The following is a 20,515-nucleotide window of genomic DNA, read 5'->3' on the forward strand; positions in this document are numbered from 1 at the left end:
ATAGAGGCCAGGGATGCTGCCAAACATCCTAGGACACCCAGGACTCCATCCCACACCACAAAGAAGTAATGCCACAGCTGAGAAACTTTAGACCACTCTTAGTGACAGACCTTTTAGTTTCTAGAACATTCTATATTCTCTCACACTTTGAGCCTTCACATACTTTGTTTCCTTTAACTCCTCCCCACCCAGCCCTGCACATGAATAACTTCCAGTCATTCATCCTCCAGGTTTTAGCATAAATGAAATTTCTTCACTGAGCCCCTAACCTAAATTTGGCCCCCCTGCTGTGTCTTCCAACAGTACCCCAATTTCCCCCTTCAAGCACTCACCACAGGCCCGTGACTTTTCTAATATCTGCCTTCTCTGCTCAGATGGGAGCGCCAGGGGGCAGGAGCTGTGCTTTTTCATTGCTGTACCCCCAGGCCCAGCCCAGTGCCCGCCCACTGGCACCCAGTCTCAAATGCAAGATGGAGGCCAAGAAAGCAGGAGAGGTTATTAAAAAGTAAGCAAGACATCCAGGGGCTTGAACTATCCTCCCACTATGCACCAAAAAGAGAATGTGGCAGCTCCTTATGAACTGATGTGGACTGCTCTCTAAGATAAATGGAAATGGCAAGATGGTAGGCCATACTTAGGGGGTGCTATCATCCGTGTGGGAAAAGCTATATACGTATCTACTTGGATGCACACAAGACTATCTTGGGAAGAACACACAAGCAATGGGGACAAGGGTGGGAGGGAGAATTTCTTTTCACTGCATACCCTTCTCAATTTTGTAACGTGAACATTATTCTGTTAAAAAAGAAGCATTTAAATGAGGGGGGTGGGGAGAGAGAGTAACAATCTACATCTTCCGGAGACAAAAGCATCATTCCTGTAGACTGACACAGGACAAGAACCCAGCACAGGGTAACAGTGCCGAGAAGGGAATATCACATACAGGGTTTCAAAGCCTGCCCCTCCCCGCCCAACTTCCTGCTTTGGGAGGAGCCAGAGCCACATTTTCTCCCCATGAGACCCCAGACACATGAAATGCTTGTATGTGTAAAGAGGTACTCATTTTAGAGGCTTTGTATTTTCAAAACTAGATGGGGCTGGAAATGCCCTCTCTCAGCTTCGCTGTCTCGGTCACACCGCTCCCCCTTCTCTGTCGGCTGGAAGCAACTGTGAAGCTGACTCATTCTCCAAGCCCTTCTCCTCCTCTTCCTTTTCATCTTTTGTCCCTACCACCTTGAGGCCACTCTGTCTCCCCTGTCCTTTCATCCCAAGCGCTGGACAAGAGAAGGGAGAAGATAATGAAACGCCAAAGTGAACAAATGTTGCCGCTTATGAGTAAAAGGAGAGGATGGTGGGCTTCATGGAGAAAGAAGTTGAAATTAATGGCGAAAATGAGGTTTATCGGTGTAACCTGTGGACTTGGTGTCTTCCAATCTCCTATTAGCATAGATAACAGAGTTGTCTGTATAATGATAAAGGAGAGCCGTCCACTGGTTCCCATAAATCTCCACCACTTGTCTCTGGCTGCCCTTGCTTGGCTTCTAAGAACGTTTCATTCTTACTAGGTCGGCTGCCATCTTTTCTCCCATTTGCCCCCATCCAGCCATAACTGCAAGACTCCTAAACCTGAACTGAACACGTTGCCACGTTCCCTGCTTCCTCCTGTGTTCCACCCTGACTCCACCAGCATTTCAGGAGAACAGCAAACTCTTAGCATTTCAGGAGTCACAGCAAGATCTTACTGGCCCCAGAACACTTCTCAAATTGGAAGCACTCCACAAGTTTACCTACATCAAATCAAAACACCTAGGAACACTGAAACACAGACAAACGCCTGAAGTAACTCGGGTAGGCTTCCAAAAGACCCAATCGATGGTCTGTTAAGAACTTTCTGTTCTCACTGATCAGATAAAACAACGCATCGATTATTTTAGAAATTATTTTTCAGACCTCCCGGTTCTCAGAAAGAACTTTGTAAACCCATCAGCCATAAGCCCCAAACTGCCAAAGTATTTTTCCCTAGCTCTTGATAAAACTTATCCATGACTGCAATTTAAAGGCACTCCATTAAAAATATGGATAGAAACCCGTTTTTAGAAAATCATTAGCTTTATAAAATTATGATAACATGGTTTACTCTAAAAATGAAATTTCTGACTGAGTATGTCTTTTCTGTTCATCACTGATTAGTTAAAAATCCTAGTTAATTATAATAAATTTTCTAGAACTAGCTTCATTAATTCATGATGATGATAATCACAATAAGATTTAAAAAACCAATAAAGGTACATAATCATTAAGCGCTTACTATGTGCTAAGCCCTTTCGTATTATCTCAGTTAATCCTCACAACAACCCTGTTATTATCTCCTTATATAGTTCAGGACACTTATGAGCCATGTGCACCTGGTCCTTATTTATGAATTGACATTCTTAAGAAAAAAGTTCAGGTGAGGCAATTAGAATAAGGAGGCATCGTTCTAAATCACAGAGCTTTCCCCCAATTAGCTTGAAAAAAGCCTGCAGATAAATCTTTGAAGCTAGAGAGAGAAGATTATTTTAAAAGGTTAGCTAGATGAATGGCCTTCCTTGGAATTCTCTATTGTAACTGCAGTTCACATCTTATTTTAGAATAATCAGGTTTCTGAGACCCCTCCTCTTAGGAAATCTCAGTGCCTGAGAGGTCCAGGCTGACTGAGGTCAACCCCCACTCCACTACCGGGAACACATCACCCTGGGTTTTGGACTAAGACCCTCCGTTTTTCCAGAGGCCTAAAGGCCACATACCAGTCACAAACTATTTGTAGCAGAATATGCTGCTGTATGAGATGCAGTGATTTTTGCCATCAAGAGATTATACAAGGAGAAAACAAACCCAGTATGTAGTAAAGATATTTTTAATGTGAGAGCTTGCCTTTTTTTTTTTAAAGTTTCCTCAAAAAGAGCCTGTCTAAATGACTGTATCTCAAAATGTAGGTACATTCAATAGAGAAACTTAAGTTCAGAGGTCTCCAAGGGACCTCAGGAGATGTTTAATCCACCCCCTTACTTTACAAGCAAGAGAACAGGCCCAGACAAGGGAAGTGATGTTCCCAAGGTCATACACAGGAATTTAGGGAGCAGACTCAAAGCCTTTCCACTGCTGCAGGCCAACCACGTCCAAGCATGGAATTAACAACACCTCTGAACCCAGGTAATGATCTGCCAGGGTTCAAAAGTATTTGCCAAATTCCTTTTGACCATAATTTTAGCTAACTTTGGATGAAATAATAAAATGGATGTGATGACTTTATTACAGAAATTTCAAAGTATTCAGTTAATATTCCATATTGGTATAGGTGGAGAACTGAAGTAGAAAAAGGTAAAAAGACTGGAGAAGGAAATTTATTACAGATTATTCAAAAGTCTGCAAGACTTTCCTGTATTTTCTGAAACTGTGGCCAGATGAAGGCAGAAGGCAAAATGATTCTTTTTTCACTTTTCCAGTCTAACTTTTCTTCTCTGAGCTTAGTCCATAAAAAAAAATCATATCACAATGTTCATAGCAGCATTCTTCACTATAGTCAAAAGGTATAAATGAATCAAATGGCTATCAAAAGATGGATAGAGGGGGAGGGTATAGCTCAAGTGGTAGAGTGCATGCTTAGTATGCATGAGGTCCTGGGTTCAATCCCCAGTACTTCCTCTAAGAATAAATAAATAAGTAAACCTAATTATCTCCCCCCTAACAACAACAACAAAAAAGATGGATAGATAAACAAAATATGGTATATACACACAATGGAATATTATTCAGCCATAAAAAGGAATGATATTCTGATACATGCTTCAACATGGATGAACCATGAAAACATTATGCTAAGCAAAAGAAGTCAGAACAAAAGGACAAATACTGCAAATATATAGTATCTAGAATAGGCAACTTCATAAAGACAGAAAATAGAATGGCTGTTACCCATGCTCAGCACTGGGAGAAGGGGAATGAGAAATTAGTGTATAATGGGGACAGAGTTTCTGGTTGGGATGAAGAAAAAGTTCAGAAAATGGACAGGGCTGATGGTTGTACAATACTGTGAACATACTTAGTATCAGTGAATTGCATACTTTAAAATGGTTAACATGGTAACACTTTGTTATGTTTATTTTACCACAATAAAAAAAAATCAAAATCTGAATCATATACCTTCATTTCTTAATTGGAATTCCTAAGTTTTATTCGTTCACTGCTATTAAAGCACAAATCTTTTCTAAAGACCTGCTTACTACCGATGATATCAGGTCAATCTACGTATATTCACACATATGGAGAAACACAATCACACCCAGGCCATGCTGAGTCCTGCAGAGACCCATCCAGACATATGTATCCATCCTGAGATATCCCACATGACGACTCCAACAAGAAGGCCAATGGCAAGACTAAAGCAAGCAGTATTTCTGGGGATCCTGGCAACCAAACGCCCTGACATGGAGTTTCAGCTCAACCCTTAAACTCACTATAGAGAGGAGATATGTATTTAGCACATGTATACTCTATCCATAAAGAAAACTGTATGCACCTACCAGGAAGACCTTCAGGAATTGCTAACCCAGGTCTGCTCCACCAGGCCCACAAACAAACAGATTTCAGCCCATACATGGCTATTTGGTGAACTCAGCAACTGCAGGTTTTACTGAACAGTGGGGGTCCTTAATGTAAATGTATATAATTAAGAGCTAAATCTTTGTAGCTTTATAGGACAAAGGATATAATAAGTAGGATGTACCACTTGTGACTTCTGAGGAAAGGAGAGGTTTGCATTTTTTTCCTTAAAAGAAATTTATTTCTCATGAGGCAAAAAGACTCTGAGAATCAGAGTCTTTTGAAATAGAAGCTGGGAGGAGGATGTGGGATTTGGGTTTGGTGTGCTACAGACATCTTCTATCAATCAGGCCTGAGAGGTGCCAATTCTGGGCCAGACCATGACCTTTATTCAACTTTAAAGGTTTTCACAACCTCGTCTTCTTTCGTGGAAACCTTTTCACTGCTAGTGGTCTGAGAACTGAGTCCCATAAGCCTCTAAAGATCTCAAGAGTTTGTGAAGACAATCTCTAGCGACACTTTCCAATGCCAGCATGCATAGACATCTAGCACAAATAAGCTGCCACTGGTAACAACTCCACTTGACACCATCCCCTTGTGCATCCTAAAGACACATGTCAAGATCACATGAAGGTATTTAGAGGCAAACATCTTTAGAATAAGCTTTCGTTCCCAATCAAAGTGCTTAATTAGCAGAAACCACGCTAGAGAGCCGTCCTTGAATATGCATGCATTTCAACCTCCATGTCATTTTTTCTGAAGCACAAGTTTTCCTCTCACTGGATGGTCAGGATATGATGGGGCATAGAAAACCAACTGTCTGAGGTGTCAAGCCACAAAATGAATTCCATTTTTTCAAGCAGGATTCCGCTGCCTTGCTGGGGTACATCCCAGTTCTCCAGCGAGACCATTCCTTGGGATCTAACGGCCTTTTCTCCATTCATTTTCGAGGAGCCTGGCTCCTATGGCCTAGTTATGGATGAACTCTTGCAACACTTCCCGCCAACCTTCTCTGCCCCGGCACCTCCGCCCACCACAATTTCAGCCAACCACGTTTACAAGACATCGGTCAGTAAATCACAATTCAAAAGAACCCATCTATCTGTTCAGCAGCAAGTGGCCTCTGGAGTTGCTCCATGTGAAGCCCCTAGGCCAGGGTTACATATGGCAGGCTTGCAAAGGCGAACAGGATATGATTTATTTATGATGACCATGTGGGTTTGATGCCCAGTTCCAGCATGCTGTGGCTTCACTTGCCTGCCTCAGCCTGGGATGACCTATCTAGTCACTGTGTCCCATTTCGGGTACTATATTTCCAGGCTGGGGAAACAGAGACGGGTGACCGGCTGGGGGTACTGCAAACACAGACACCCCTAACCCTGCTCCCCACATAATAATCTGTGACCAAACACAAAGTGGGTCAAGTGGAACTTGCTGCAAAGGTTTGCCATGTACCATGATTTTCTGTGGAGAGTGGAGAAGTAGCTGCTGGAATGACTGATCACGTGTGGTTCCTTGAACTGTTGTGTATTCACCCACAAGGAAGCCTGGGATGCTTGTGGAGGAAGCCCTGCACCTCATTTCAGAGATTTTGGCTCCCCATCATTTAGCAATAACGCTCCAAAGGCCAATGGCAGATCTGCATCAGAAGGTCCAAACGTGGACTCCAGCTGAAGTGCAGGAAACTTCTGCCTTCAACAGCCTCCCCCCATCTACCCCCCAGTTGTATTTATACTTTGAGAGAAGTTAACATGAAGCAGTAGTCACCTGGGCGTGCTCAATTTTTGACAAGCCTTAGTCACTCTGTACCCAGCAGAACAATTCACATTATAGTCGAAATCCTGTGAAGATTCTGCCACACATGCTAACACTAAAATGCCAGTAGCTCCACTTACCTTCTTTATTAAGCCTCATAACCTCCCTGCTTTTTCCACCCTCTTTTCCAGCCTCTTCTAAATCTACATCTGCAGATGAAAAAGAAAAGGAAAAAAGAAAATAAGGAAAAAAAGAGAAAAAGGAGGGGGGGAAGCCAAAGTCAAGGGGGGGGGAGGGAGAGTGTTTATTTGCAAACAGATCGATATAAATACTGGATATGAAAATCTTTCAAAAATTGACAATGCAACATTTTCTCCCAAGTCCGGATTTCCATCTACCTGGCCCAGATAGGTACCAAAAAAAACTATGCAAGCAGCAACAGAGTAGCCTTTTAAACGGATACACCGTGGGGCTGTGAAAGCCCACCCCGCGGGCTGCCACGGGGAGCGGGCACAGACAGACAGACAGACAGCTCTGGCAGCAGGGCCTCTCTCTGTGCATTGATGATCTGTCTCTGTGTGTATTTATTTAGAGAGAGGGAGAAGCATGGAGGACACCGGGGGCCACTCTCTCTCTCACACACACACTTTTTCCCAGTGGCTCTAGGTGAATGGAAAGGTTACAGGATAATAAAAGGAGGAGGAGGCGGTGGGGTTCTTACTGTCGGAGCAGTGTAATTTGGCGGCGTCGATCCAGGAGGACCAGGGTTTGCCCAGAAACGCCTCCGGACTGGGCACTTTGCGATCCAGTGTCGCCATTGCTCTTCCTTCTTGTTGCTTTTTCCCTGTTCCTTCGGCAGCAGCAGCCGAGAGACACGGGATTCGAGAACGCTCCGACGTCATCTTCGGAACGTTCCGACATTGAGTGTTCTGAAAAGGGGGAGGGAGGGAGGGATGGGAGGAGGGAGGAGGGAGGAGGAGGAGGGGAGAGAGAGGAGGAGGAGTCGGCGCTCGGCTCCCGGCCCGACTCGGCTCGTCTCTCGGCGTCCGCGGCCGCCAGAGGCAGCAGAGAGGCGCCCCGAGGCCCGCACCCGCGCCGCCAGGGGAGGGGCCGCGTGCCCGGGACCGGAGGCTGCAGCGTGCCGGCCGCTGGGATGCTGCGGCGCCGCCGCCGCCGCCACTGCCGGCCTCTCCGCTGCCGCGAGCGGGGATCGGAGGGGCCGGGCGTGCGGGCGGGGGTCGGGGATGACTTGGGAGCGGCGCTACCTGGGGACTGTGGTAAGGGTGGTCTTCCCATCAGAGTTGCGCTAGAGAACGGAAAGTTTTTGCCTGCTCCCTTCCAGCGCGTCCCTCCCTCGCCAGTCCCGGTCGCCCACGGTGAGGCGCCCCCGCGGGGATCTCCCTGCTTAGTTGGGGAGGAGCCGAGCAGCCCACCTCCTCCGATGACCGCCCCAAACCAGGGAGGGGACCCTGGTGACCTCTCCTCCCAGCCACCACTCCCTACACCCTTTCTTCTCTTTCACGGTGGACCTTGGGCTGTAGAGGATTCTGCGGATGCCTTTGGGAGCTGAAACCAATGGGTAGATGGAAGTGGTTCTAAAAAGCAGGTGAGTTTGGGGCGAGAGGAGTTGCCCTATCATCTCCGGGTGCTGGGCATTCCAAGCTCAAAACTCAGGGCCGCGGTTCCCCCAGATTCTCCGCACGATGCGTGTCTCTGGCTCTCAGGGAACCACTGCGTAGACTTTGCTCCAAGATCACGATAGTGGGGAGCGGATTCACCCACTCTCAGAAGATAGTGCTAGTGGGGCCAAGCCCCTGGAGCAGCTTCCAGCGCTCCACACTGTGAGGTAAGAGTGGCCCGGATTAGCGCAGGCAACCCATGGCCAGGAATCTGATTCTTGGGAGAATTCACCTCAGGTTTAACTGCTCTGGCCAGCTGGAAAGGAAGCGTTAGATTTTCTCTGGATTTTGGACGCTTGATGCTTTGAGATCCCCCCCCCCAGGGGGTTGCAGCAAAGGCTTAAAAGGTCATCTGATATCTCTCTCTTAAAAAAAAAATCCTTTTGTTTACTAGGAATTACCTAACATATATGGACACTAACCTCCAATCCATATCTTTTCCTCATTTCCGCCAGCACCCTTTTAGTTCTCGCAACTTCTGTTTCTGCCCCATGGCTGCAGCACATGGATTTGGAGTTGTTCTGTACTGACTGAATTCTGCCCTGGCTGTGCCACCTAACGGCCCTGCACCTAGCGTCCTGTACCTCAAAGTCAGAGTTAGGATGGGTGATGAAGGAGGAGCTCTGGATTGGTCTTCAGATACTATGTTTGTGTGAACGGGCTTGGTCAGACCCAGATAAATTTCATATGCCTTTGCTCTCTTTGGAACGGTTCCTACATAGGAACCATTAAAAGGCTGAGGTGCCACTGAGTGGAGAATTCTCATTTTAAGGATTGGTGGTGTTAGCAAATATTTATTTCTTGTTGACCTCTTATATGCCAGACACAGTGCTTGACATTTCCACCCAATCATCCATCTATTCCATCCATCCATCTGTCTTTTCAACAAATATTGCCTGTCATGGACTAGCCGTCCTCAGCAGAGAAAGACAAATGAGACCTAGCCCAGCTCTCGCAGAGATGCAGTCTGGTGGTCTCTGAGGAAGAAGGAAGGTGTGAAACTTAACCAGCTCCTTGGAAAAGACAACAGGTACCCAGTGACTGGCCTGGACCATGAATGGTACACTCTCTCAGAGCTGTGCCTGTCCATGGGAGGAGCTGAAATCTAGTTTGGAGTAATCAGAAAATGTGTCACAGAGAAGATAGGATCTGTTCCACATCTTGGAAATGGGGGAGGATTGATAATGGTAAGGTGAAGACTGGCCTTGCAAAGGGAAGGGGGAGTAATTGTGTTAGCAGAGGCTTTAAGCTGAGCATGAATGAGGTGTGTTTGGGTGTTAAGTGTGGTTTACCTGGGATAGTGGTTATTATTTGGGGTTTGGGAGCGATGAGTTTCTGTAGTCAGGCCTGGGTCAAATTATGGCTGGCATGGAATGGCAGCCTAAAGAGTTTGGGTTTTGTTTGACAATGAGGAGCCACTAGTGGGCTTTCTGCGGTAAAAAGGATAAGTAGAAAGCATGATTTAGAGAGATTACTCTGGCCTTGGCGTCCAGGATGTATTGGACTATGGAAGCTGGTAAGAAAAGTAGTGCTGCCCTATTCCTGGTGTGAAAAAATGAGGCCCTGAACTTTGGTGGTCCCATGGAGGTGGAGAAGAGGAGACAAACATGAGAGACACTGGCGAAAGTGCCTCACTGGAGAGTATGTTGTATGGCTGGGTTTGGGGGAAGGAAAGAAGAGAGAGAGCTCAAAGGTAGACGTAATTAGATTCTGTACTTAGAACATTTCCCCTTTTCATTAACATTTGTCATTTTAAGTTGTTAAGTTTTGAGGTAACTTGTTACATAGCAATACATAACCAATACAGAATGGTTTGGGTGGAAAGTGATGGAATAACAAAAAAACCTTACTATATTAAACAGAAAAAGTCTGAGCAGCGTTCCCTTGTTCCCCATTTGAGCCTCTTGTGAATTGTGTATCATCCTCGAAATTTGTTGGCAGCTTTATGGGACTGGTTTACACTAGTATCTCCCACACGCTCAGTTTTGTAACTTATCTTTATCCTTTGGGTACTTGAGTTTTTGCTACTTAAACTCAATCACCTGAAGCATTGTGCTGTACACCAGAAATTGACACAACATTGTAAACTGACTATGCTTCAATAATATATATATATATATATATATATATATATATATATATATATATATATAAAATTCAGTCACTACTTTATAGAGAGTTCGCCAACAACAAGGTCATGATGTAACTATTGGAAAAAAGTCTTTACTGACAGTGATGCCACAAAACTGGTGGCTGTTCCCATCCTACCTTCCTCGACGTATGTGGAGGGTACAGTGATGAAGGGACTCAAGCCCAAGGGCTGGGAGCCAGTGACTTGAGCTTCTAGAAAGTTCTGTCTCCCCTCCTGGGAGCCACTTTAAGCCACCCCCCCCCAAATATCAAAGCTTGTTTATCATCGGAAAAGTCAGTGCACCTAACACGCAGAAGAAACAAAGCCACAGTTCACTATTTTAACATGGGTTTACTCCCCTAGCTGCATTTCTCAAGTTGAAGTTATTTCTGCACGCACCCTGAAGATAGTATGACGGCCCAAATAGTATTCCTTTCTAGCTGGGAGGATTTTAGTTTGCAACCTAGTAGAGTATGGGCTGGAATCTAAAAGTGATTTGGCATCTCTACAAAATAAGACTTTGGATAACATTTTATGTTTAATAATCAGAACGTGTATGCATGATTGCAGTTAGAGTTATAGGGTATAATTGTAGTTTCTACTCAAAGCCTGCCACAGTTTCTCCAACTTATAGAGATAATACCATCTTTGTGAAACTATAACCCACCTATGACTTCGTAACTATGGATAACATGGCTGTCAATTAAATTACACCGCTGGGAGCCAGAGAATGAAGAAAACGTTGCTCATTCAACTACTGGACTTTTATACTTGACTTTAGATGAAAATTGAAGTCAGTTGGGAGTCATATTTGGGTCAACATGGTGCATATATATTATTATTTACATGTCTCTACTTATATATCAACTATGTATATGGGAAATTTATTGTGGACTTGAATTCTTTTTGATAGCAAATAGTCTTAAATATTCTTAGTGACAACAAGAATCTTATACATCCCTAATAGGAACAAACTGACCTGCAAAACAGTAATTTAAAGCATGTTAGTATAATGTCTGTGTGATAAAACTGTCTAACAAAGGCGTAACACCTTCTTCCCACATGATTGATGTCTAGGAAGATAAAAGGGGTGTAAATATTTTTTTATTGTTTTATTATCTTTCTTAGAAAAATGACAGTTGTTGGTTTAATTAAAAAGGAGACTCTCCCATAGACCAAATAAAGAAATCAGTTCAATGGAGTTGACAATGGAAAATACCTATTTAATTTGACTACCACCTGGTTCTGTGGAAATGCGCATCAAATATGGAGCCTGCATTCGCTTAGTCTGATTCATGTGCTGTTTCACCACATTACTGAGAATAGGAGAAGAGGCAATATTAGCTCTCTCATTTGAGGATATTACACTCCTGCTGGGGTCAAGGCGCTGTGTGTGCATCCTACTTCCTACGTAGTCTGTTGTTGGGAGTTACCTGGAGGCGACGAGGAGAAAATGACATGTTCCATTAAAATGAGGCATCCCTGGAATTGTTTGATGTTCTTTGCCTTAATTGAATCCATCTATCCCATCTGCCACTCTTCTCTCTAAATTTATTTCCCTAACCCACTCTCTCTGAGAATTGTAATTTAGGGGGAAATTTGTTACATACGTTGTTACCTTTTATAAAAGCTCCCTGCATCTGGAGGGCAGGTGTGCTGTCTCCCTCGACTTGTTAGATAAGGTTGCCCGCCTCTTCCCCTCCCCCTCCTCTCCTGTTGCTGGATCAAACAGGACGGGGATCAAAGACCCCAGTAGCAACAGGAGTAGAAAAGAAAATAGGAATTCCAGGCTCTTGGTTATTGGTTTCCATATAAGGTCCTAGCCATGTGCCAGATCTGAATAAATACGGACTCTGTTCATAAACATCACTACAAAAACCTGAAATTTGCATTCTGACTAGGGCAGAAAAGCCAACACTGGAGTATGTTACCTAGAGGTAGAGCTGCCTTGAAACCCCCAGCAGATCCATCTGTGACTGATCACTTGGGGCTCCCTGGACCAGCTCTGATGCTGCAGGTTGAGGAGACCTCTGCTCCCCGGTATGTTGTAGAGCCAGCCCCATCCCTAACCACTGATCTGTCTCAGGGGTAAGGCAGAAGAAAAGATAGCTTCTCTTTAGTATTGTTGTAGAAATCATTTGAGCCCTTAACCTAAATTTAAGTAAATACATTTAACATTACTGTACACACATTAATTGGAGCAAAGCCTGCCCACCCTTCCGAACTCATCAGTGTTGTGGTTGGGGAGGCAGTGCTGGGGAGGCCAGAGCACAGGCTTAAGATTGGCAGGCGTGAATTAGAATTGCGCTTGAGTCATTTGCTTGAGAATCTTTGTTAATCCAGCTGACCCTCAGTTTCCTCATCTGTTAAATGGGTACTAAGATTCTTCTCTTCAGATCATTGCAAGGATTAAGAGAGATTCCTGGTACTGAGCCTTCAGCATAGGCCTGGCACGCAGTGGACAATTGTAAATGTTCACTATGATTATGACTTTAGTTGCAATGCATCATGCCATGCAGTTACAACAGCTGTCAGTCAGAAACAGGCCGAACCTCTGATTCTGTGTTTGTTTCTGATTATGTCCTTCTCCTTCGAAAGGGAACTAAAGCTCTTCTCTTTCTTTTGTATGGGACTGCTGCCCTGCTGCCCTGCATCAATTGGTGGAGACCTCTGTCTGAAACTTCTTCTGCCTGAAACTCCATCCTGACTTCAGGGCAGGGTAAATATCCCTTTGTCCTGGGAAGACCCTGTAAGACCCTTTTGTTATGCAAAAGAACTGCCAAATCCCCAGTGAGTGGAGACGAAATAGTCTTTGCATGACAATGTAAATAGTTGTCTTAATAGTAAATTGACTGGTGTCTATGATTAATTTTTTTCTGAGAAAAATTTATTTTCTTTTGTAAAAGAAACTTAGTACTGAATTCTAAAAATCATGTATAAATGCGTTCTCATGAGATAGTAAAACAGTAGAGATAAGGGGGAAATTCCCTTGGAATATCCCCTTCCAACTGGTCACCGCCCTGGCCCCAGATCTGAAGATGTTTTTTTCATACCATTTTCCATACATTTACCACCTGTATAGATTTATCATTACAGGTGTAGATGATATTGCTGGGTATTCATTCTTTTCTATTTTTTAAATAACATGAATAGCATCATCCTGCAGAGATACATACATATATATGTATATGTGTATATATGTGTGTGTATATGTATTACATATAGTGTGTGTGTGTGTGTGTGTATATATATATATATTTTTTTTTTTTTATCCCTGGTTGAGAAAAAAGCCTTGCATGAGCATAAATAAGACTGACAGATGCAACAGACCATTTTGCAGCTATTTTTCTGCAACTTTCCTTTTTCACACATACTATTACGTGTCATTACATATGGAAACACCTCATTCTTTTAAACTGTTCCCTAATATTCCATAAAATGTTCCAGAGTCTATTTATCTATTATCTTATTGATTGACATTCAGGTTTCTGGTTTTACAAAAATAGGGTGATCAACATCTTTATTTTTATATATGCTTTCTGAGCACATGAGGGAGTATTTCTCCCTGAAAGTAGAATTGCTGGGTATGTACATGTTAAATTTTAATAGTTCTGCCAAATTGTCTTCTGAAGTAGCTGACTACTTTATACTCCCACTAACAGCAGAGGAATGCACCCATTTCCTCACGCCCTAATTAACACTCCACATTTTCAAGCATCTTAATTTTTGCCAATGTTACGATAAAAGTAGCTTGTTTAATTGCATTTCCCTCATTTCTGGTATGTTTTTGAGCATACGTGCTTATTATGTTCATTGTATTTTCACGCTGTAAATTGCTGTTAGTATCTTCTAATGATTTGTTATTGGTATTTTTTTTAAAGATCTTTTTATTGATTTGTAGGAATTCTCTATACATTCAAGATTTATGTCTTTTGTCTGTTTGAAAATAGTATAATTTTCAAGCTTCTTGATTTTCTTCTTTTAACCTTGTTTATGGCATCTTTTCTCTATACCTTTTTTTTTAATTTTTCATTTGAATGTAGTCAGATGTATCAGGCTTTTCCTTGAGGCCTTTTATTTTTTGTGTCTTGCTTAAGAAGACCTTCTCCAAGGTCATAAAATATTTTCGTGGGGTTTTTTTTTTAATGCTTAATAGGTTTTTGTTTTTACATTTAGATCTCAGACATTTTTAGCTAATGATACTAAATTAAAAATTAATTTTTGATCTTTTTCCAAACAGTTACCAATTTTCCCAGGCATATATTGAATAGTTTATCCCTTCTATAAAGATCCATCATGTATTTACCTCCCAAATACATGGGTTCATTTTTGAGCTCTTTTTTTTTAAATTGAAGTACAGTTGATTTACAATGTTGTGTTAGTTTCTGGTGAACAGCATAGTGATTCAGTTATATATAGACATATATATTCTTTCACATTCACTTTCATTATAGGCTATTACAAGATACTGAATACAGTTCCCTGTGCTATACAGTAGGACCTTGTTGTTTATCCATTTTATATATGGTAGTTAGTATTTGCTAATCCCAAACTCCTAATTTATCCCTCTCCGCCTATATCCCCTTTGGTAACCATAAATTTGTTTTCTGTGTCTATGAGTCTATTTCTGTTTTGTAAATAAGTTCATTTGTATCTCTTTTTTAGATTCCACACATAAGTGATGTCGTATGATATTTATCTTTATCCATCTGACTTACTTCACTTAATACTGATAATCTCTAGGTCCATCCATGTTGCTGCAAATGGCATTATTTCATTCTTTTTTATGGCTGAGTAGTATTCCACTGTGTGTGTGTGTGTGTGTGTGTGTGTGTGTGTGTCTGTGTGTCTGTGTGTCTGTGTGTGTGTGTGTGTGTGTGTATACACCACATTTTCTTTATCCAGGCATCTGTCAATGAACATATAGGTTGCTTCCACGTCTTGGCTATTGTAAATAGTGTTGAGCTCTTTTGTGTTCCAGTGCTTGAATTGTCTTTCCCAGCACCAATTCCTCTTTTAATTACTCTTGTTTTATAATATGTTTTGCTGTCTGTTAGAAAAAAATGTTTTTTCTTCATTATGGATACTCTGTCTTAGTCCTTTTGGGTTGCTGCAACAAAATATCACAGACTGAGTGGCTTTAAAACAGCAGAAATTTATTCCTCACAGTTCTGGAGGTTGAAAATCCAGGATCACAGAGGAGGCAGATTTGATGTCCAGTGAGTGCTTTCCTGCTTCATAGATGGCCCCTTCTCACCGTGTCCCCACATGGCAGAAGAGGTGAACTAGTTCTTTGGGGTCTCTTTTATAAAAGCACTTTATAATCCCAATCACGAAGACCCCACCTTCATGACCTAATCACTTCCCAAAGGCCACACCTCCTGTTGCTGTCACCTTTGGGATTAGAACTACAGCAGGAATTTTCAGAGAGGAACACAACCATTCAGACCATAGTACTCTATCTCTTAAAAAAGTATTTTTTTTATTCCTGGGAGGTGCATTATATGTGTGTTGTTCAGCATTTGTCATAAGACATCTCATGATGGAGACTGGGCCAGGTCAAGAAGATCATCAGAGCCTGACTTCACTTCCTGTTCACCGGGTACCACAAAGGGGAACCCAGTGGCTACATCAAGCTTGGACTCTTGGTAAAAGCCTCTGCCAAGGTGATTTTCCAAAGCAGGTATATCAGACTTAAGGAACTGAGTTGCTGAGAGGTTGTCTTTCGAGTGTTCTGAAAAGGCCAACCCCTGTGGGTAGTGGGGGAGACTCTGTGGATGTTCCCATCTGTCAGTCATGCTGGGAGGGGAGTAGGAGCCATGGAAAGTGAAGCCTGGAGGAGAGGGAGGGAGCAGGCCTGAGACAGGCACTGGCCCCCTGCACCTCCCAGAGAGCAGAGGACCAAAGTTCCCCCAGGTGGTGGGAAGACGCAGGTGAGAGCCTCTTGAAGGATGCGAGCTCGCCAGGGAGCGTCCAGAAGGGGAACTGACTGGGATGGCCTAGCTATGACTCTAGAATCCCTCAACCCAGTATCCATCCCATTGTATGGTTTTCTGGGCTGTCATTTCTCTTGCTTCCCTCAAGTTTTCTAATGACCTGGTCATAGGTAGCTGTGCTGTGGGAAATTAAGCAACAGGCTTATACTTATATGAAAGTCAGAGTAGTACAGTTGAAAGCTGCTAGCTTTACTTCATGCCAGTCCTGTGTGGTGCCATCACCATTATTCAAGAGAAGATGGCTGTCCCCAGGCCCCAGGAGGTGGCCAGGTACAAAGTGAGTAGGGAAGAGGGGTTGCCTAGACTACAATGTCTCAGGTCAGCCCCCAGCATCCCCATCTAACACCTTTCCTCCAGCCCTCAAAAGGAGGAAATCCTGGAAATGAGAGGCCGAAGTTTGGGTTATACTTTTATGACAGGAAGTAGAAGCGTAGTGTCTTTAAAGCCATAAAACAATCATTGCAGAGCTAAGCTCAGGTTTGCTTGAAGTCCCCGTTGTTTGGAGGCCAGCTCACTCATAGATTACTGCTTCCCAAAAATGATTCTAAGACTTTAAATTTACATTTCCATACAGGCCAGTGTTTCTCAACCAGGGACGATGATGCTGCCTCCCCCCTCTCTACCCTACCCCACCCCAAGGACATGTGGCAATGTCTGGAGACATTTTTGGTTGTTGTAACAGGGAGTGGAGGGGTTCTAATGGTATCTTGGCATCCAGTGGCAGAGACCAGGGATGTTGGCAAACATTCTATCATGTGATACCCAGCCATCTCCCCAACAATGAAGGTTTATCCATCCCCAAATGACAGTGAGGGGATCCAGAAATCCAGATGTAAGGCGATTAATTTCCAATTTTCTTCTTTTTCTTTTTTGTTTCCAGAGAATGAACACCTAGCCCTCATCAACTACTTTGCCATCGTGGGCTTCTTCCATCACGCCAACACCTGGCGAGGGTGTGGTGGGGCTGTGGGACCCGTCATTGCTACGAGAGAAACCCAAGTCTTTTCACTTTCAACATATGAAGGGCAAATTATGTTATTGGATGAATTGTGTTTGTAGAATCAAGGAAAACATAAGCTCTTTATCTTATGGAAGTAGTTCTCATGCGATAATCAAGTAATGTGCTCATGTCTTATTCTCTGAATCCTTTACAGACCATTGCTTTCCTATTTTAATGGAAAGGTTGATCAGCACTGACAACCATGCTGGATAGCTTTTATTACTTCCAGGTTATAGATGATGAAATTGAGGTGCAGAGAGGATGTAAAATAAAGCACAGCCTCCCTCTCACTGAGGTTACCCCTGGCCAGGCTGCTGCATTGGTTGTGCACTGCACAGTTGGGCCACTTTTAAGGGACTACCATTCACATCGCAGACATCGTAGATTTATTGTAACAATTTTCCTGGCAGATGGCACAAAAGTGCCTTGTTATAACAAAATCAGGAATATGAAGACTATCTTCTAACAGGTGGAAATAAAGTTTCTTGAAGAAGCTGCGCCTTTTCCAAAAGCTCACTAAGGTGTTAGATGAACTAGCAGAAGGAAGGGGGTTATTGGTCTCTCTCTGTCTATGTTAACAGCTCAACTGGGAGTTTTACTTTTTGCTTGAACAGGGGTCACCATCCCTTGCTGACCATGTGTGTAACTGTAAAGTACTGTAGAATGATGTGGGTTACAATGAATGCATTTGAGGTGGCAGATTTCCCAAGAAGACTCCTGTGTATGAGAAACACAGTGCTTTGGATGGTAGAAATGAAACGATCTTGGTAACTCAGTTTGGTTGTTCACCTTTCAGCTACAGCTTAAGTCATCCTAAACTTGGCTTGGAGGAAGAGACATTGACACGTCTATCAGTTTAACAAATTTGGCAGCAGGAGGTCCAAAGAGTATCGTCTCAATTATGGATTGACCCACGATTGATTAGCAACCCTGTGCTGCCTAGTTTGTGATCAATGCCAAGTGATGGCAGGTGCTGGACTCTTAGGGAGTGAGGGCAGATGTTGGAGCATTGATCCCCAGGTGAGCTTCCTTGTTGGCCCTGTACAGGGAGAGTCAAAGTACAAGTAAAATATTGTAAGATAGGAGTGATAGTGTTGCATGTGTTGACAGAGCCTGTCCCGAGCTTTCATCCTTTGCTCCCAAGGGACCATCTTGAACATGCAGACACTACTCTACGACAGAACTATTCTGTTCTGTCTTTGTTCTGAATCTTCATTGTGCCATTTCACGGTGTTTTAAGGGGGGAAAGACATCACCGGTTGCCTCACTTGAGAAGCCTTTCATTTTTTTACCTATGCAAATACCCTGGCATTCAGAAACTTTGGCTAATTGAATAATTGTCTCTTATAATGCTTTGCAAACACCCAAGGTGGGGTGAGAGGCGGAGTATCTAAAGGAATTACAACCCTCATTTTATGATTAGAATAAGAGAGGTTGATGGACTGATCCTGCCTGGCTATGTGCCAGGTGAGTTGCTGTGTCCACAAGGCGCATACAGTCTTGCTTCAGGGTGATGCATAAGCCATCAATCACTGGAAAACAGACTAGCCTGTGAGGAGGTGCTGATCTGATTTGCAGATAATAGATGCTGTAGGTGTCTGAGCAGGACAGGTTACTGTGGTGGGCAGCGAAGGTGAAGGCATGGGAGAGAGGAGGAATTTGAACTGGGCCGCAAAAGACTGGAAGATATAAATAGCCAGTGGGCAGAAGAGTGATGGATGGGAACAGTGACCATCTTAAGTAAAGCACCTCAGGTCACGTAGTTGGTTTCCTCAAACAAAGCTCTTAGTGGAAAACAGGCAAGACACGTGGGGATTTGGAATCAGAAAGGGTTTCAAACTGCAACATGATGCTTCCAAGATGAAAATCTATAGGGTGAGATAAGATGGGTAATAATACTGTGTGTTCTTAATCAAATGGCATATTTCTTTGAGAAATACTATTTAATCAAGAACAAATTTCTAAAATTAGGACTCTATGGATCTGAATGAGCTAATTAGGTGAGAAACTTGAAATTTTCCAGGCTCTTCAGCCATCTGGCCGGCATGTTGAGAAATTGTACCCAGTTGTACTGATAAGAGGGCAGTCTCTGTGTTTGTGGTTCACCTCTAACATTCTAATAGTGGGTCATCTTCAAAGACAAGTTCAACAGACCTTCCATTCTAAGTAGGCTGATGAAAAGGCTGAGCTTGCCTAGGGAGTCCTGGGTTATGCAAAGTTATTAGTAGCTTCCCCTTTCAGTCTCTAAAGTGTCTTGTTTTGATGATAAATTGTATGGCCACCCTAATTCTAAGTGATCCAGTTTGGACTTTTTTTGCTTACTTTGGGAATCCTCATGGCCAAAAGGATGCTTCCAGCTTAAGGGTATTTGCCAAGAAGTGCATTCTATATTTTTGAAATGGTTGGGTTTTTTTTTCCCCTTGCATATAAAGCAATCTTTGCAAAAAATTCAGATATAATAAGATGAATATCATATAAATAAGATGAATATCATAAACCCACAAATAAGTGTTAATATTTTGATAAAGATGCATATCTCCATCTATTGATCTGTCATATTTACATATTTCAGCTTGCCAATCTCCAAACCAAGCCACTTGTAGGAGCATTCCATATATACGTATCTAGATATGGCTACTATATAAAAGCATATACTTAGGACTATATAATAACATAGTTAAATGGACAGATGTAATCACAGTTTAAAATAATCAATTTTAAAGGCTGCATAGTATTCTAGTGAAAGGTTATTCTGAAATCATATTTAAATCCTCAGTTGGAGGCACTTAGGTTGTTTCCTTTTTACTTATTATTAACAATATTGTAATGAATGTGTTCTGCTGCTAAATGTTTTCACACATTCTTGATTGCTTAGGATGCTTTCTGATATGTGACATTGATAAGTAAAAGGGGATGTGCATTTAAAATTTTTAAATTGTCAAGCTTAGCCACGTGTATGAGAGTTCCCACTCATGGCCTCTTCTGTGCTGTATCTGTTACTCTGTTTCATTTTTTTCAGTCTGACAGTAAAGAATTGCATCTCTTGGTTATTTGAGTTGTAGCTCTGATTGTTGATGATGTGTATTTCTTTTTAATAAATTGCTCGTTTTTCTATTAGAGTGTTTATCTTTCTCTCATCGAAATGTGAAAGCTTTGTATTTTAAACTACATAACCCTTTGTGTTATAAGTTGCAAGATATTTTTCCTAATTTACTATTTGCGTTTTAACTTTATGATAGGTTTATATGTGTGCAGGGGTATTCACACATGTAGATTCAGAAATCTTTACTTTTTGTAGTTGTACTTATCAGTCTTTCCTCTTATGTTCTTATGTACTTCTTTTTAAAGGACTAGGTTTTCAACAAAATTAACT

The 20,515-nt window shown here is 42.6% G+C and overlaps 1 protein-coding gene and 1 long non-coding RNA gene across 7 annotated transcripts in view; one reads left to right on the forward strand and one right to left on the reverse strand.

The window, feature by feature from the left end:
• ATXN7L1 (ataxin 7 like 1) overlaps positions 1 to 7,265 on the reverse strand; it is a 218,317-nt gene extending 211,052 nt beyond the window's left edge. For 5 of the 6 annotated variants that reach the window (XM_032484201.1, XM_006181018.3, XM_014556123.2 and 2 more), the window contains exons 1-2: positions 7,058 to 7,265; positions 6,477 to 6,545 (exon numbers count right to left, since the gene is read on the reverse strand). In XM_032484201.1, coding sequence (XP_032340092.1) covers positions 6,477 to 6,545; positions 7,058 to 7,238 — 250 coding nt within the window. In that variant the 5' untranslated portion in view covers positions 7,239 to 7,265. The remainder of the gene's footprint in view (positions 1 to 6,476; positions 6,546 to 7,057) is intronic. The other variant, XM_032484200.1, reaches the window with a different exon arrangement.
• A 180-nt stretch (positions 7,266 to 7,445) lies between these two features.
• Positions 7,446 to 20,257, forward strand: LOC116665037. The gene is made up of 2 exons (XR_004321624.1): positions 7,446 to 7,942; positions 17,023 to 20,257. It is a non-coding gene; the product is annotated as an uncharacterized LOC116665037 (long non-coding RNA).
• The last annotated feature ends 258 nt before the right edge of the window (positions 20,258 to 20,515 follow it).

Source organism: Camelus ferus, chromosome 7 (genome assembly GCF_009834535.1).
Source record: "Camelus ferus isolate YT-003-E chromosome 7, BCGSAC_Cfer_1.0, whole genome shotgun sequence".
Taxonomy (NCBI): domain Eukaryota; kingdom Metazoa; phylum Chordata; class Mammalia; order Artiodactyla; family Camelidae; genus Camelus; species Camelus ferus.